General features: G+C 39.6%; 1 protein-coding gene across 3 annotated transcripts in view; it reads left to right on the top strand.

Moving 5' to 3' along the window:
• Positions 1–19,069, top strand: part of CDK10 (cyclin dependent kinase 10) — a 34,798-nt gene extending 15,729 nt beyond the window's left edge. For all 3 annotated transcript variants that reach the window (XM_056526003.1, XM_056526004.1, XM_056526002.1), the window contains exons 6-13: positions 9–76; positions 1,153–1,205; positions 1,322–1,391; positions 2,617–2,676; positions 9,271–9,394; positions 14,692–14,831; positions 15,177–15,229; positions 17,642–19,069. In XM_056526003.1, the coding sequence (XP_056381978.1) occupies positions 9–76; positions 1,153–1,205; positions 1,322–1,391; positions 2,617–2,676; positions 9,271–9,394; positions 14,692–14,831; positions 15,177–15,229; positions 17,642–17,739 (666 nt within the window). In that variant the 3' untranslated portion in view covers positions 17,740–19,069. The remainder of the gene's footprint in view (positions 1–8; positions 77–1,152; positions 1,206–1,321; positions 1,392–2,616; positions 2,677–9,270; positions 9,395–14,691; positions 14,832–15,176; positions 15,230–17,641) is intronic.
• The last annotated feature ends 186 nt before the right edge of the window (positions 19,070–19,255 follow it).

The raw sequence follows: 19,255 nt of genomic DNA, 5'->3' as shown, positions 1-19,255 counted from the left end.
TTACACAGGTAAAATGTATATGTTTTCAACTACTCACTGGCCTCCAGTATCTGCATGAAAACTTCATTGTGCATAGGTAATGTTTTCACTTTGTATACACTTAAGTGAATGTTTACACAAACTGTATATGCTGCAGATGTTATGCTATGCAAATTAATTTAAATAAATAGTTATACAAAGCGGAAAACCTGCATTATAAAGGAATAAAAAAAAATTCTCAATTGTTTGGGGTTTTATTTTATTGTTACCATTATTCGCCATTATGATTACCACAATTGTGTCACTATAATTTAACCACGTAGTGAGAAATCTATATGTCATGGCAAGAAGGTAGTTAAAGGGGTACTCCGGTGAAAACCTTTTTTTCTTTTAAATCTACTGGTGGCAGAAAGTTAAACAGATTTGTAAATTACTTCTATTAAAAAATCTTAATCCTTCCTGTACTTATTAGCTGCTGAATACTACAGAGGAAATGCTTTTCTTTTTGGAATGCTCTCTAATGACAACACGACCACAGTTCTCTCTGCTGACGTTATTATAATAATAATAACGCTTTATTTATTGTTGTCCTTAGTGGGCTTTGGACCCAAGTCCCCAGCACTGCAAGGCAGCAGTGCTAACCACTGAGCCACCATGCTGCCCTTAGCATACATCTGCTATGCATGGTTGCTTAAATGGACAGAGATGTCAGCAGAGAGCACTGTGTTTGTGATGTCATCAGTGTTCCAAAAAGAAAGGAATTTCCTCTGTAGCATTCAGCAGCTAATAAGTATTAGGATTGAGATTTTTTAATAGAAGTAATTTACAAATATGTTTAACTTTCTGCCACCAGTTGATTTAAAAGAAAAAAGGTTTTCACCGGAGTACCCCTTTAACACGCTATGACAGACATATTCCCAAAGTGTTTGTAGGCTTAGAAGCTGATTGGTTTTAAGTTATAAATTAGATTTTGCTGTGATTGTATATCTCATCCATAGGTGTAATACATCCATAGGTGTAATACAGTTAAATGCCTTTAATAATTCATATTCATAGCTGCTTTCTTTCCCACTATGTGTCTCTCTCTCTCTCACACACAAAGTAACTGTATGGATTATTGTTAAATTGTTCAGAATTCACATTCCGCACTTTCATTTTTTTTTCTCTGGGCAGGGATCTGAAGGTCTCCAATTTGCTGATGACTGATAAGGGCTGTGTAAAAATCGGTAAGGCACACAGACGTATCCTTCCATTTGTGTGTGCTGTTGAAGTTGTCATACATATAGTAGCTAGAATGACTGACTGATGTGTTTGTTGTGTTTTTTTTTCTTCATTATTGCAGCTGACTTTGGCCTTGCCCGCGCATACAGTGTTCCTGCAAAACAGATGACTCCAAAAGTAGTGACTCTTTGGTGAGTAGCTGCCAGTGAAGGTTTGTCATCAGTTTAAATGCCAATCGGTAATGTCAGGCAGAAAATCATATCCACAGTGCATAAGAAGATGTAATGTGACAGCTAAACAGATCTTAGTCTACAAAAAGATCTAGTGCAAATCCCTATTGTTTTTTACCAGTAGCTGAACACCACGATGTTAGTCCAGTTTTATTCTTTCATTCTAGATCACCCTGTGACTTGGCATATTTTGCAATGGTCTTCAAGAGACTTTTTTTTGCTTTTTTTTTTACTTTTTTGTTATTAAAACAACATAGACAGTGAACTATGTGATATATACGAATATAGTGCATGGTTCATAAAAAAAAAAAATGAAAACATTAATAGCTAAACTGATAACAAATATTTTCATGCCTGTACACTGGTAATGCATATAATCTTAGATTACAGAGGTTTCAAATCAGTGTTTTGTCTTTATGCCCTATCATCTCCTTACAATATGTTGGCCCGTCACATTCTTCTCTGAAAAGATCTTGAGGGCAAACCTGGTAGCTCAAGTATTTTAGCTTTGTTCTGTTGATTCTTTTCCTGAATGTAGACATTGAAAGGGTGTATCCAGCTTCTAATGATATGACATATCACTAGTATATGTAATAACATTATCATTGTTTTAGGTCCGATCTCTGTTGATCCTAAGGATGAAAGCTGTACAGCTGCACTAGTGGCTACCCACTGTGCAGGACACTGCATCCCAACTCACCTAATAGGGCCTTATGAATGGGGCCTTGCTGTAGTTGCCTACACCACTGGAAACTGTGAGCATTGTCAAAGAGTCCTTAGCCATGACATGCCGTAATAATAAATAGTTCAGTAGATTTTGTTGGCAAATATCTAGAAGAATCTACAAGACATGGTCTATTGTATCCTACACTATAATGGAATTGTTCCCCAGTAGCTGGAATAAGTATTTGAGGGCAACTTTTAATGTGCCTCACTTTTTCCAGTAATATAATCTGTTTAAATTGTCATGATTTAGGGCAAGAAACAAAACATACACATCACTGTGGTATGCCATGTAAATTTTACTACACCGTGACCAGTGTGAAAATGACCCCCATCCCAAATTTGCACTTATTTTCAATTTCACCTTAGAAATGTTTTTTTTCAATTTTAGTTGCTTTTCTACCTGTATCATGTGATCACTTTCTGCCCCAAGGTTTTGCTTTACCTTGTTTTGTGATTTCAGGTATCGGGCCCCAGAATTGCTCTTAGGAAGCACAACACAGACAACAGCCATTGACATGTGGTAAGCATAACATTGTAAACTACTCAGTCTTCTTTTTCACAGAATGTAAGACAGGAGGCCTCTTGCTTTCAGTTAATAGACAATTATTACCACCTGCACATATATATATATATATATATATATATATATATATATATATATATATATATATATTAAAATAATATAAAGAATAAAAGGTTAGTAAACCTGCAGTTGTACTCATCTTAGGTTATGTTCACACTGAGGAATTGGGGCGGAAATCAAGCAGAAATTTTCTGCCTCCAAATATTGTTACTTTTCCACAAGAACTCACAGAGATTTCGCACGGAATTGGTGCGGAATTCGAGCAGAATTCCACACGCGGAAATTAAAATTTCAAGCGGAGGAGGAGAAGAGTATAATATATATATTATCCTCTTATTTATTTTTTTTTTTTTTCCATGCCCAATTCCGCGCCAATTCCGCGTGGAAATCATTCTGACTGAAAAAAATAATTAACATTGATCTCTATGGGAGTAAGACGCTGATTCCGCCTGAAAGAAAGAACATGTTCTTTCTTCAAGCGGAACAGACTTCCTCGTCAGAATTCTGCTTGAGGAAATTCCTTAGTGTGAACTGAGGGGCAGAAATTCTGTACAACTCTATGGGATTTTATCTGCTGAATGAATTGGAGAGGAAAAAGCAAGCAGAATTATTCGTGGAAATTCCTCTCCAATTCCTCAGTGTGAACATACCCTTACACTTGCAGCTGCCCGACACTGGTCACTACAGCTAAATTTACTGTTAACTAAGACTCCTAAGTCCTTTTCCATTATTATACCATTTTAAAATTAGGTAATTAAAACTCTTTAATGCAGTGTCTGGCAGCTGCTGCCAAGGCAAATAAAATCATGGGGTGCATCAATAGGGGCATAGATGCCCATGACAAGGAAATAATTCTACTGCTGTACAAATCACTAGTCAGACCACACATGGAATACTGTGTACAGTAATGGGCACCAGTGTACAAGAAAGATATAGTGGAGCTGGAAAGGGTTCAAAGACGGGCAACCAGGGTAATACGGGGAATGGGAGGACCATAGTACCCAGAAAGTATCAGAATTGGGGTTATTTAGTTTAGAAAGAAGAAGGCTTAGGGGAGACCTAATAACTATGTATAAATATATCAGGGGACCGTACAGAGATCTCTCTCATGATCTATTTATACCCAGGACTGTATCTATAACAAGGGGGCATCCTCTGCATCTTGAGGAAAGAAGGTTTCTACACCAGCACAGACGGGGGTTCTTTACTGTAAGAGCAGTGAGACTGTGGAATTCTCTGCCAGAGGAGGTGGTCATGGTGAACTCTGTCAAAGAGTTCAAAAGGGGTCTGGATGCATTTTTGGAGAATAATAACATCGCTGGTTATGTATATTAGATTTATAGGGACAGAAGGTTGATCCAGGGATTTATTCTGACTGCCATATTTGGAGTCAGGAAGGAATTTTTACCTCTAGTATGAGGGTTTTTTGCCTTCCTCTGGATCAACTCAGTAGGGACTCCTTAGGGATATAGGTTGAACTCGTTGGGGACGGAGGACATACCTGTACACCCTCTACCCACTCCCTTTGTATAACGCCGGGCCACGGCCGGGTCCCGTGGCTAATAGTGCGCGGCACTGATCGCGGTGCCGTGCGCTATTAACCCAAAGTTGAATGCTGCGTCTAAAATGAAAGTAAACTGCTCCCGGCTATCTCAGTGGGCTGTTTGGGATCGCCGCGGCTAAATGGCGGCATCCCAAACAGCTGTAGGACAGCAGGAGAGTCCCCTACCTTCCTCCTCGCTGTCCGATCGCCGAATGACTGCCCAGTGCCGGAGATCCAGGCATGAGCAGTCAAGCGGCAGAATCATAGATTAATGTTATCCTATGAGATAACAAAGATCGATATAAAGGTTAGGGTGTGCAGTGTTATAGTCCCCTATGGGAGCTATAACATTGCCAAAAAAAAGTGAAAAAAAAAGTTAATAAAGATCATTTAACCCCTTCCCTAATAAGTTTGAATCACTCCCCTTTTCCCATTTAAAAAAAAAAAAAACAGTGAAAATGAACATAAACATATGTGGTATCGCCGGGTGCGGAAATGTCCAAATTATAGAAATATAACGTTAATTAAACCGCACGGTCAAAGTCCAAAAAAGCGTTTTTTTTGGTCACTTTTTATATAATGAAAAAATCAATAAAAAACCATCAAAAAGTCCGATCAATACAAAAATGGTACCGCTAAAAACTTCAAATCAAAGCACAAAAAATGAGCCCTCATACCGCCCGTACGCCGAAAAATAAAAAAGTTATAGGGGTCAGAACATGACAATTTTAAACGTATACATTTTCCTGCATGTAGTTATGATTTTTTCCAGTAGTACGACAAAATCAAACCTATATACGTAGGGTATCATTTTAATCGTATGGACCTACAGAATAAAGATAAGGTGTCATTTTTACCAAAAAATGTACTGCGTAGAAACAGAAGCTCACAAAAGTTACAAAATGGCATTTTTTCTTCAGTTTTGTCGCACAATGATTTATTTTTTCCGTTTTGCTGTAGATTTTTGGGTAAAATGACTGATGTCACTGCAAAGTAGAATTGGTGGCGCAAAAAATAAGCCATCATATGGATTTTTAGGTGCAAAATTGAAAGGGTTATGATTTTTAAAAGGTGAGGAGGAAAAAACAAAAGTGCAAGAATGGAAAAACCCTCCTTCCCCAAGGGGTTAAAACAAATGTGCAACAACACTAAAATACAGTAGCCATTAGGATTTATTATCTTCGCGGTGCCATTCCCAAACCACCATTGTGCAGGTGGCAGAATCCTGGTGATGTAAATTCCTTTTTTTGGAATTGGTGGACATTTTTCTCCTGTGTATGGGGGATAAAGTTGGCAGAACAGTTGAAATTGGGAAAGAATGATCAGGTAGGTTGACCTTCAATTGGCACTATCCTTTTGCTCTCTGGGAGATAAGCATGTATAGGAGGCCCACAGGAGATATCTGTCAGCCAAACTTATAGCGACTGCTTTTGAAGTTATATGGTCATGTTAATTTTTAGAACAAGAACATTTGCCCACTAAACAGTCTACTTGTAGAGCTTTGTGAAATTTATATATCTTTTGTATTTTCATTTATGTATATATCATTTGTATGTGTTTTGCTTGTTCTTGTGATGAAGTATATTCATGGGTTAAAGTTCCAAGTTTAAAATGATAGAAAAATTATAGGTATACCTCAACTATGAAAGACATAATTAGAAAAACCATAAAAATCACAGTCTGATTTTTAAAGAATTTATTTGCAAATTATGGTGGAAAATAAGTATTTAGTCAATAACAAAAGTTCATCTCAATACTTTGTTATATATCCTTTGTTGGCAATGACAGAAGTCAAACGTTTTCTGTAAATCTACACAAGGTTTTCACACACTGTTGCTGGTATTTTTGCCCATTCCTCCATGCAGATCTCCTCTAGAGCATTGATGTTGTGGGGTTGTTGCTGGCAACACAGACCATCCAAAGGATTTCTATTGGGTCTAGATCTGGAGACTGGCTTGGCCACTCCAGGGCCTTGAAATGCTTCTTATGAAGCCACTCCTTCATTGCCCTGGGGATGTGTTTGGGATCATTGTCATGCTGGAAGACGCAGCCACATTTCATCTTCAATGCCCTTGCTGATGGAAGGAGGTTTTCACTCAAAATCTCATGATACATGGCCCCGTTCATTCGTTCCTTTACACAGATCAGTTGTCCTGGTCCCTTAGCAGAAAAATAGCCCCAAAGCATGATGTTTCCACCCCCATGCTTCACAGTAGGTATGGTGTTCTTTGGATGCAACTCAGCATTCTTTCTCCTCCAAACATGACAAGTTGAGTTTTTACCAAAAAGTTCTACCTTGGTTTCATTTGACCATATGACATTCTCCCAGTACTCATCTGGATCCTCTAAATGCTCTGAACTTCAAATGGGCCCAGACATGTACTGGCTTAAGCAGGGGGACACATCTGGCACTGCATGATTTGAGTCCCTGGCGGTGTAGTGTGTTACTGATGGTAGCCTTTGTTACTTTGGTCCCATCTCTCTGCAGGTCATTCACTTGGTCCCCCCATGTGGTTGTGGGATTTTTGCTCACCGTTCTTGTGATCATTTTGACACAACGTTGTGAGGTCTTGCGTGGAGCCCCAGATCGAGGGAGATTATCAGTGGTCTTGTATGTCTTCCATTTTCTAATAATTGCTCTCACAGTTGATTTCTTCACACCAAGCTGCTTGCCTATTGCAGATTCAGTCTTCCCAGTCTTGTGCAGGTCTACAATTTTGTTTCTGGTGTCCTTTGACAGCTCTTTGGTCTTGGACATAGTGGAGTTTGGAGTGTGACTGTTTGAGGTTGTAGACAGATGTCTTTTATACTGATAACAAGTTCAAACAGGGGCCATTAATACAGGTAACCAGTGGAGGACAGAGGAGACTCTTAACCCCTTAAGGACCGGGGGGTTTTCCGTTTTTGCATTTTCGTTTTTTGCTCCTTGCCTTTAAAAAATCATAACTCTTTCAAATTTACACCTAAAAATCCATATGATGGCTTATTTTTTGCGCCACCAATTCTACTTTGTAATGACGTCAGTCATTTTGCCCAAAAATCTATGGTGAAGCGGGGAAAAAAAAATCATTGTGCGACAAAATTGAAAAAAAACGCTGTTTTGTAACTTTTGGGGGCTTCCGTTTCTACGTAGTACATTTTTTGGTAAAAATGACACCTGATATGTATTCTGTAGGTCCATACGATTAAAATGATACCCTACTTATATAGGTTTGATTTTGTCGGACTTCTGGAAAAAATCATAACTACATGCAGGAAAATTAATACGTTTAAAATTGTCATCTTCTGATCCCTATAACTTTTTTATTTTTCCGTGTATGGGGCGGTATGAGGGCTCATTTTTTGCACCATGATCTGAAGTTTTTAACGGTACCATTTTTGCATTTATAGGACTTATTGATCACTTTTTATTCATTTTTAAATTATATAAAAAGTGACCAAAAATGCACTATTTTGGACTTTGGAATTTTTTTGCGCGCACGCCATTGACCGAGCGGTTTAATTAATGATATATTTTTATAATTCGGACATTTCCGCACGCGGTGATACCATATATGTTTATTTTTATTTACACTGTGTTTTTTTTTTTTATTGGAAAAAGGGGGTGATTCAAACTTTTAATAGGGGAGGAGTTAAATGATCTTTATTCACTTTTTTTTTTTCACTTTTTTTTTGCAGTGTTATAGGTCCCATAGGGACCTATAACACTGCACACACTGATCTTCTATGTTGATCACTGGTTTCTCATAAGAAACCAGTGATCAACGATTCTGCCGCTTGACTGCTCATGCCTGGATCTCAGGCACTGAGCAGTCATTCGGCGATCGGACAGCGAGGAGGCAGGAAGGGGCCCTCCCGCTGTCCTGTCAGCTGTTCGGGATGCCGCGATTAGCCGCGGCTATCCCGAACAGCACGACTGAGCTAGTCGGGAACTTTCACTTTCACTTTTAGCCGCGCGGCTAAAGGGTTAATAGCGCGCGGCGCCGCGATCGGCGCTGCGCGCTATTAGAGGCGGGTCCCGGCTTCACTATGACGCCGGGCCCGCCGTGATATGACGCTGGGTTACTGTGTAACCCCGCGTTATATCAGAAGAGCAGGACCAAGGACGTACCGGTACGTCCTTGGTCCTTAAGGGGTTAAAGAAGAAGTTACAGGTCTGTGAGAGCCAGAAATCTTGCTTGTAGGTGACCAAGGGGGAGATTTATCAAAGCTTGTCAAGAGATAAAGTTGCTGAGTTGCCCATAGCAACCAATCAGATCGCTTCTTTCATTTTTGAAAAGTCCTCTGAGAAAGAAGCGATCTGATTGGTTGCTATGGGCAACTTTTCCTCTGGACAGGATTTGATAAATCTCCCCCCAAATACTTGTTTTCCACAATAATTTGCAAATACATTTTTTTTTTTAATCTGACAATGGCCCTCATTTACTAAGAAAATCGGGTTGTAAGTCTATCTTGCTTTCTTACCCGACTGCTTTTTTCCCCTGTTATTTATTATTATGTCGCATCTTGTTTGTCGCACGTGCGTTTTGTAGGTTTTGGTTTCCAACTCCTCTGAGTTGTCGGGAAAAAATCCACAACAATACAAGAAATTCGGGTTGGAAACCTTTATAAATACGTGGGAAAGCTCAGAAATGTCGGGTTACGCCCCTTTTTCGGGTTTGGGAGAATCCACATCGGGTCCGTCGGGAAAAAATGTTGCATCGTGTCGCAGACTGGTGCAGGATGTCTGCGACATGGCGCAGACAAAGATGCAACCAAAAAAACGACAAAAGAGGTCGGGTTTAGAATAGTAAATGAGGGCCAATGTGTTTTTATAGATTTTGTTCTCATTAGGTCTCTCATAGTTGAGGTATACCTGTGATGAAAATTACAGGCCTCTCATCTTTTTAAGTGGGAGAACTTGCACAATTGGTGGCTGACTAAATACTTTTTTGCCCCACTGTATATTTAGACTGTTGTTCCTAATAACATTGTTGTCCCCTCTGTAGGGCGGTTGGTTGTATTCTGGCTGAGCTGCTGGCTCACAAGCCTTTATTGCCTGGTACCTCAGAAATCCAGCAGATCGATTTGATCATACAACTTTTGGGAACACCTAGTGAAACCATCTGGCCGGTATGTATGCAGCTGATGTGGACTTTATTTCTCACTTATGTCATTAGGGGCCTGAAGGGACCCAAAGCAGAAAAGTGAAGGTAAATATGTAGCCCTTTAATCAGTATTAGGGGAGTATATTGCCCTCCAGGCTACTTTCTCCTCCCACTCAGACCTCTTTTCCATATATCCCCTTCCCATGTAATGCATAGGGGTTCTCCCCAGGCCTAATTCTTTTGTCTCCCCTTCCAAATACATTAAGGGATCCCCTGCTGTGGCCATGTCCCCTCTTTCCTGTTTCCATGTTTGCCACACACTCTCTGATAGGAGTGAAAGAAGCAGTTGTTCTCCACCTTTACACACACAGCAGAGGTTTACTTTACTCTCCTCCTACAGTCGAGCCCTACATCACACAGTCTGGATATAATACTAATTGAGGCTGCATTGTAGCCTACTAAACTGCACTTCAGTGGTATAGTGGGTGGCATTTTTCCCCAGACTCTTATGCCTAAATAACTTACAGTGCCCTCCCTTTAGTACTGCCTTGCATTAGTATGGCAGTACTACTTTCCTTTACATTCCATAGTATCCTAGGAGGAAGAATTTGGTGCGTGTTTCCATCGGTACTGCAGGAAGTGGTGTACCAGTTGGGAAATTATGTGTTCCTTCTTGGATGGCTGTAGGACATTTCCATAGTCTTGTGTCCAAATACATAAGCAAAAAAGAGGATTTTGGTACTCTCATGTAAAATCCATTTCTTGCTCTGTTCATTGGGAGGACAGCTATCATCCAGTTACTTTCCTGGTTTGCAGACATGTACTGGTCTTTTCAAAAGCCTACTCTTGTTCTCGGTTCTAAAGTTTGTTCTAGGTTTATTATTTACCTTCTACCCTTTGTGTACAGAAAGGATTAGCTCAGTGTTTGGATGAGGAGGTTCTAGGCAGTGCTGAAGTATTGTCATTATCTATTGGCTTAGTATTAACTCCTAGTGGCAGCAACTGCACCTATGGTTTTCTGTTTCTACCAATTAAGAGTTAAGTGAGAAAAAGATAACAGGCGGTTAACACAAAATCCTCTTTGTTGCTCTGCTAATAAATCACATATATAGCACTTTTTATTTTATGTTAAAGAAATCCTTCACTTTGGAGGGCACCTAGTAACTGAGCAGGACATTCTTGTCAGTTTGTCACTGCAGGGAACCCATTAGATCTGGCTAATAGAAGGGGAGGCACCTGTTGAGGGACATCATTCTATGGCAGGCAGCACCATTACATCAATTTCTATGAGCTCACACATGTTCTCTTGGATTGGCAAGGTACTTTCAGTGGAAATAAAAAATACATTACTTTCCTTCATAAGTTACAAGTAATTGTCTGTAACCCTTTAAACCTATTACAGGTTTGTTTTTGTTCTGGTAATTTCCTAGACCAGTGGTTCCCAAATTTTTTTTGCCCGAGAACATCATTGCAGCCTATTTCTAGAAATTGTGCTCCCCTATTAGCGGCATGTTTGTAATAAATATAGTTGCAGTTATTTCAAATGTATATGGTTTTCTTTACTCCATATCATTTCTGCATTTCTGTTCCTCTCACCACCTATGTACATCGTGTGGCTGTACCTGCAGAATTGTGGGGGCAGCTCTGGAGTATAATACCTGTATGTAAAGGTGCAATTTCAAAACCGCTTGCTGCTGTATCCATGCTTTTACATTTGTCAAAGAGCTGAGCGGAGTCAGGTTGATACTCTGGTCAGCTCATTTTTTACCATATCCGGCTTTTGACCCAGACTGAAAACTGTTGTCTGCTTTGTCTTTATTTCTGGGTCAAAAGCCATTCGTTGAAATGTGTATGGCACTAGGGATATAGCAGCAGTAATGTCATTCAGTATATGTACACAGTGATTGCACCAGCAGAATAGTGAATACTGCTCTGGAGTATAATACAGAATGTAGAGTAAAAAAGATAACACCAAAACCTCAAGGATAGCAGCAGTAGTTACTTGTACATGATAGAAAATGACTATAGGAAAGACCATGCTCCAATTATATGTTCATTTTATTTAAATAGAGACATATATGTATCTCAATCCTGTGGCAGGAATGTATTAAAATATTACAATAATATTCGGCAGATAAAGATGCACACGGCTACAATATGCTATATAAAAAATAAATAGCTTGATGTATTGTATAATCCAGCATTTATTAGTCTGAAATAGACATTCAATATAAAGTCCTGTATAACCTGGAGGAAAAAATCCTGTATGGTGGCCTAGAGTTCACAAGTTTTTAAGTAGGGAGACATAAGATGGAAAGTTCTCACCTATTAAGTGTGTGGTTATGACGCTGGCAGGCGTCTGATATGGTCTGCAGCCACACTTGCAGGAGACGTCAGGAGCTGTAGTCAAAGCGCTAGCAAGTGCTGCAGTGTATGATCCAGTGGTGCTGGACACAATAGAAGCTGTGTGATGTTGGATGCAGCTATGGCTGGAGCGCTGGCATGCGGCTGCAGCTGGTCCGATGGCACGGGACACAGTAGAAGCCTCAGGATGACTGGCAGATGAAGCTGAAGCTGGAGTGCAAGCAAGCGCTGCTGCGGCTGGTCTTGTGGCAATAAAAGCCGCAGGTTGACAGGTAGATGTAGTGCCAGACTGGCAGGTCCAGAATCCTCGTGGCTAGGCGTCTGACGTCAAAGTTGCTCTCAGGATCAACAGGTGAGCTGCAGCAGTGGAGTACTGGATCAATAGCTCGCTTTGAATCTGGGATATTTGCTGTGAAAATGAGTCCATATAGTAGTAGTGCATCTGTGAGCAAACACAAATCTAGACACATTTCGAGTACTAATGAGGAGCATATATGACCCTTTCTTCAGTAGATGTGCTGATGAAAGCTAAAATCTCCTATTTTATATACACATGGTCTCAGTTAAAACAGGTGGTCACATTGTGATATAGAAATCAAGGAATTGATTTTTGAGAGGGTATGCCATATACACATTACAGTCTTGTAACAGAGAAGAGAATACACAAATACAGACAATTAAATAAATAAATATCCTAAAACATATACAGTAGATCATCAGAAAGAGATAACAAACACCTAAACCTGAGATGCAAATAGAGATAAAGGTAAAAATAAAAATGAAAATTTTTATTTGTATTATACAGGACTTTGTTTAATGTCTATTTCAGACTAACAAATGGCGGATTATACAATACATCAAGCAAATTTTTATATAGCATATTGTAGTAGTGTGCATCTTTATCTGCTGATTATTGTAATATTTTAATACATTCTTTACACAAGGGCCCTGTGACAGGATGTATCTGTTTTAATAAAATGAACATATAATTGAAGCACAGTCTTTCCTATCATCATTTTCTATCATGTACCAGTAACTACTGGTGTTATCCTTTGAGGTTTTGGTGTTCTCTTTTTACTATATATTTTCCCCTCTGACACATAGGGTATAGGTGTATATCCAATTCTACCTTGGATAATTTAACTGTGAACTGTAGCATTTTTTGTTTCATAATACAGAATGTAACTTAGGATCAGTACAGGATAAGTAATGTAATGTTTGTACACAGAGAGTGCACCAGTTGAATAGTGAATCCTGCTCTGTAGTACAATACAGAATGAAGGAGTTTCCAATTACCAGACATCCAGAGCAGAAAAGAGAAGAAAAAGGGGTCTTTAGGAGGTGTACAGACGTATAGATGGCCTAGAGTAACGGCAGATGCTTATCAAAATAAAAATGTGTTTATTTATTAGGATGGTTTGAACAACAAAGTGTTTCGAGAGCTAATGCTCTATCAAGTCTAGACTTGATAAAGAGCCCACTAGCTCTCTGGCAAAGTTTCCTCCCCCTTTATGCTCAATTAGGATAGTTTCTCTGTGACATGTTTGCATACTACAGCTGCCCTCTATCAAATGCTACATCAGAAGAATAATTGTGTCTTGTGCAAATTAATTCTTTCATAGAAATTGTATGTATGGATCTAGCTTGTCATATGTGTAATGTGTTATGTAAAATATGATTGCGGGTACAGTCTAAAGGTATGTTCAGACGAGCAGATCCACAGCGTATTTTACGCTGCTAATCCACTGCCGAAGGACCCCTACAGGGTGCCTCAGATGTGCCTGCTCGGACCGGCAATCCACCGCTACGAGCAGACGCACTGCTGCAATGTGCGAGTCACCGCGCATGCGGGGTGTACTAGCCCACATCACGGCTGCTCTAGGCCGAGAGCAGCTGTGATGTGCCAGTATACTGCACATGTGCATGGTGACTCGCACATCGCAGCAGTGTGTCTGCTCGTAGCGGCGGATTGCACATCTGAGGCACCCTGTAGGGGTCTTTCGGCGGCGGATCCGCAGCGTAAAATATCAGCTTGTCTGAACGTACCCCAAACCTGAGATTCCCCCACTCTAGAGCTGAGAAACACCTCTAAGAAAGGAACAGTGAAGGAGATGTATCAAAACCTGTGTATAGGTAGAGTGGTGCAGTTGTCCATAGCATCCATCAGATTGCTTCTTTCATTTGCCAGAGGCCTTTATAAAAATGATAAAAGCCATCTGATTGGTTGCTATGGACAACTGCACCACTCTTCCTCTACACAGGTTTTCATAAACTTCCCCCAGTATGTTTATCTTACATGTAAGTGAATTTGAGAATAGGTGAGGTATCATTATTCCACTGAGTGTGGTACAGTCACTACACCCGATGACTAGACATCATCCATATAACGACTGTATCATACAATGTCATGCACATATGGATTACAGTCAGAAAATAATGATACCATTCTTCCACCAAAAGACAGATCTGCTACCGAGGGGGATGATTTTGCCCCCATTGATGTGCCTGTGTGCTGTAAATAATGCATAGCATTAATACAGTGAAGAACCTATAGCACAAAATCCTGTAATGTAATGTAAAAAAATTGGTGTAACTGACTTCTTTGAGACCTAAATATCCAATGCAATGCAAGAATAGGTACCACTCCATGTCATTTATTTACAATAGATTAGATGCTTTATATCTATAATGTAACTAGGACACTTGGCAACATTATCCTGCAAACTTGAATCCAGCCATTCACAAACTCTTTCCGGAATAACTTTACTGAGCTTCCATTGTTCTTTTTAATAAAGGCATTTTACATTTGTCCGTACTTTCAGTGGAGCCTGTTCTTAGTTTTGCAAAGTGGCCTGATTTCCTTGTAGGCCCCTGATCTAGTAATTTAATGTTCATTACGCTATATTTTTGTCATGTTTGGCTTTTGTCATTTATGATAATAACTTCTGTTCTTTGCAGGGTTTCTCTAAGTTACCTCTAGTTGGTCAGTACACAGTACGCAAGCAGCCATACAACAATCTGAAGCATAAGTTTCCCTGGCTCTCTGAAGCTGGCCTCCGACTTCTCAATTTCCTATTTATGTATGATCCCAAAAAGAGGTAAGAAAATGCTACAAGAGCTACATGAATAGATTTTTTTCCCCCCTGTATTCCTGTTAAGCTGTGATCACAACTGCATTAGTTTTTCCATTTTTTAGTGCCATCATAGGAATGGATAAACAAAAACAATGGCAGTTCTGGAACCATCACATGACTGACACAAATGGTGTACAATGGACCTTTATTAAGTATAATGGGTTCCTTCAATAATCAGAAAAAATAGAACAGCATACTGTTACCTTTTACCAGATCTGCAGCAGAGATTCCTCAAGCAGCTTCCTATGTTGATGTAAAAATTGCATTAGTCAAAATACTGACTTATTTTTGTCTTCTCCCTCCCGTCAGAGCTACAGCAGAAGACAGCCTGGCAAGTTCTTATTTCAAGGAGAAACCTTTACGTAAGACTTTTTTGTCTTCTTTGGTTTTATGCATTATTTAATATGGATAACCTATGATGTTTGGTCACATAAAAACACTGCATCCTTTCCCATTGCGTTCAATTTTATGTACGTAAAGCTCCACACTATCGGGGAAATTTATCAAAACCTGTGTAGAGGAAGAATGGTGCAGTTGCTCATGGCAACCAGTCAGTTTGCTTCTTTAATTTTTCACAGGTCTCTTTAAAAATGAAAGAAGCAATCTGGTTGCTATAGGCAACTGCACCAATCAAGTTTTGATAAATCTCCCCAATAGGTTTTCACTCTCCAGCAGCCAGATACTGCAGAGAATTTAATACCACCTTCTGCTGCATACCTGTTGGACCAGTGTTGTACCCCATTTAACTTAATGAGCATACAGAAGTCAGTTGGGGACTGAAAAACACTGTCTGCTGCGGATTTCAGTTTTGGCCACAAAACGGATATGACTGGAATATGACCCAAGCTAAATCCGCTAGTTGCTCATTGGGAAACAACGTTTGGCAAGGGATTTGAAAGGCGATTTTAAAATTTTCCTGCCAGTCCGGCTGCTAAAGAGTGACTGCTGAAGAGTGGAATTGTGGTGTGAAGGCACCCATATAATAGGTTCTGTATATTTGTTTTAGTTAGTAAGCATTTTTAAGGTCTTTGCTTTCTGTGAAATATTTTGCTTAGATCAAGGGGCTGAATTTTTTTTTCCGTTGTACACAGTCCTCACTGAACTAAGTACCAGCAGCACACATCTCTTTCAGGTCCTGAAAGTCTAGACACCAGGCTGATCCATTGTAGCAAACTGTTTAGCTCACTGTTCACTTGACAAAATATAATTTTAACAAATTGTAAGATTTTAGAACTATAGGGCCACATTCATACTCCCAGGATTAAGGGATGGAATAATTGAGATTGCACTGTTAACACAAGGGAATGTGGTACTTTATACCCCATATACAGGCTCAGGAAAATCTGAAAAAGAGAATTCACTCACTTCGGATTTTAAAATTCACAGTAAGTTCAATATTGCCATGTGCTGAAAAGCCATGGATTAGCTACACTAAATTGCAAAGGTGCAAATCCACACGTGCATCTAATGTGCATATAAAGGAGCACTCCAGTTTAACTCCAAAGTAAGACAAAAGTGTGTTCATTAAAGGGGTACTCCCCTGGAAAACACTTTCTTTTAAATCAATCAGCAGAAAGTTAAACAGATTTGTAAATTACTTTGATTTAAAAATCAAGGAGAAATTATTTTCTTTGTAGGATTTTTCTTTCTGTCTGATCACAGTGCTCTCTGCTGGCACCTCTGTCCATTTTAGGTACTGTCCAGAGTACAAGCAAATCCCCATAGCAAACCTATCCTCCTCTGGACAGTTCCTAAAATGGACAGAGGTGTCAGCAGAGAGCACTGTGATCAGACAGAAAGGAAATTCAAAAAGAAAAGAACTTCCTCTGGAGCATACAAGAGCTGATAAGTACAGGAAGGATTAAAGATTTTTAAATAGAAGTAATTTACAAATCTGTTTAACTTTCTGCCACCAGTTGATTAAAAAAAACTTTTCCAGGGGAGTACCCCTTTAACGCTCTTTTTCCAAATTATGCCTAGGCTGTTAGCAGTTAAGAAAAAAAAACTATTAACCTACTGCTGCTCCCCAATGCCAACAGTATCCCTGCAAATCCTCTTGCTAGTGCCTGGGGTTGACTTGTCAGACTGCAGTGCATCCAATTGCTGGTTGCAGCGGTGTCCTACCTTGGCCATAGATTGGTTGAGCAGCAGTGTGACGTATCAGGTCTCAAGAAAGAAGACCAATGCTTGGGCTCAATACGTCAAATTGCTGTTAAGCCAATTACTGGCTAGACACAGGACACTGCTGCGGCTAGCGATTAGCTTAGCTGCAGTCTAATGCGCTGACTGCCAACACCAGGAGGAGGATTGCAACAGAGGCCAGGGCAGAGATACCGGAGGCACTCGGATCGGCGGGAGTTAAGTAGAGGCTTGTTGTTTTGTTTTTTTTTCTTTTCTTTTTCTGGCAGCAGTCTGGGCCAGTTTAGCGTCTAAATACTCTTTTTAATCTTCATGTGTGTGGACATGTTGCAGTCATACTGCCATAATCTTAAGCAGTCACCAATCATATTGGCATTTTAGGAACATTGCCACCCAATCATGAAATATTGTTCTGTAATTCTATCCCTTTTAATTGATTCTTCAAGTAAGAAATGCTAAGTCCAGTATTACACACACCAGACTGCTTGCTAGTAAACGATGACAACTATATCTTAGACATTTAATTAATTGTCCTCAATTATCATTATATATTGTATTTTTTCTGTAAAGTGTTGTTTCTGATGAAGATCTAAATGAACAATATAACTACCAATAATGAAATATCTTCTTTGCAGCCTGTGAGCCACAGCTGATGCCAACCTTTCCACATCACCGCAACAAGAGAGTGAGCAGCTCTGGGGCAGAGAACCAGGCTAAACGTTGCAAGCCATGATACCAATTAATGTGAAGTAAAGGAAGAAATTATAGGACACATAGTGGATCTACAGTGTCTTCACAATGATGAGACTCAGTTTGTGCAATGATGGCTGTGCATCCAGTCAGCTCACACCTTGTAACATCTTAAAGCTTAGAGAGAGAGCAGGCAAGGATCACTGATCGAGAGGTGATAGGAATGTATGGTAGGACAAATCTAAAGGGTACATTACCGAAGAAGGTCCATATCAGTGGCAGTATACTGACTTCAGAACCCAAAATGCCTGTGTTTCGTGATAAACTTTTTTACATTTGTAAAGTAAAACAAGGAACAGAAAATTGTCTTTACATTTTGTAGACATACAAAATTGTAACTGCTTATAATACACTCTAGAGCTTTATAAATGGCTACGTTTCTGTGAAAATCTTGTGGCATCAGGCCACGCCCCTCAATGCACGCCCCCTCCTATAGACTTGCATTGAAAGGCATGGTGTGACATCACGAGGGGGCGTGGCCGACCACTGCAGCGCGTACACAGCATTCAGAACTAAATGTTCAGAACGCCGGCTAGTGGCGTACCCTTTAACGTTTACTCGTCTTGCATTACAGCCTGTATAATACTTCAGGGCTGCATTCACACTTCCGCTGGCTGTTATTGAAAACCAACAACAAGCGTGTTTGTCATATACACTCCTCTAGCAGCTTAGCTCAGCTCCTGTAGTGCAGTGGGGGAATCTTTTTCCTACATATGATTACTGCACAGTGCCTGACGCTCTCTAGAATGCAGATCACCAGAGAAAACTCTGACTACATACTACAAGAAATGCTACAGGATTCTCTTCAGAACCCTGCAGAATTGTGAATGCAACTTTGCATCAGACTAAGTATACACAGGGTTTAAAGGTAAACATGCTCTTAACTGCTTATAATAAATAATGGATTCACTAGCATTAAAAAAAAGGAATGTAGGAACAGATCACACTCTGCATCATTGGGACCAAGTTTATACACTGAAGAAAAAAAGTAGCAAAACTAGTGAAAAGGAAAGTGAAGCTGTGGCCAAGCATAACTTGTCATTCTCCTTTACACTACATTACAAGTACCTACGACAGAATACTTTATCTAGTCTTATTTACTAAACATAAGGGCAGATTTACTATTGCAAATGCACTAAACTGGTTTACATACCCTGCACCACATTTCTTCGTGTTTTTAGACACCCTGCCCCATAGTCCTTGTATACATGACCAAAGTCTAAAGTACAAGAAATCCAAATTTCTATCATTACAAAAGTATAAACATGTTGTGTTTTAGATCTCCAATTTTTTTAAATAAAAAATAAATTGAATTATTTTGTTTTGTTTATGTTCTTTTCACAATAGGGACCAGATCCTAGATCCAGGTAAGAAACAAATACATTTTCGATGGGCTTTGAACGTTTTTTCTTCATCCACTGTGGAGATTTGTTTTCCAAAATAGGAAAACAAATCTCCACAGTGGATAAAGCCAAACCATTCCCAATAGCCCAAGTCGT

The sequence above is a fragment of the Hyla sarda genome, chromosome 6, assembly GCF_029499605.1.
Source record: "Hyla sarda isolate aHylSar1 chromosome 6, aHylSar1.hap1, whole genome shotgun sequence".
Classification (NCBI taxonomy): Eukaryota; Metazoa; Chordata; class Amphibia; order Anura; family Hylidae; genus Hyla; species Hyla sarda.
Note: the sequence above shows the minus strand (reverse complement) of the source record. Positions and strands in the feature narration are given on the sequence as shown.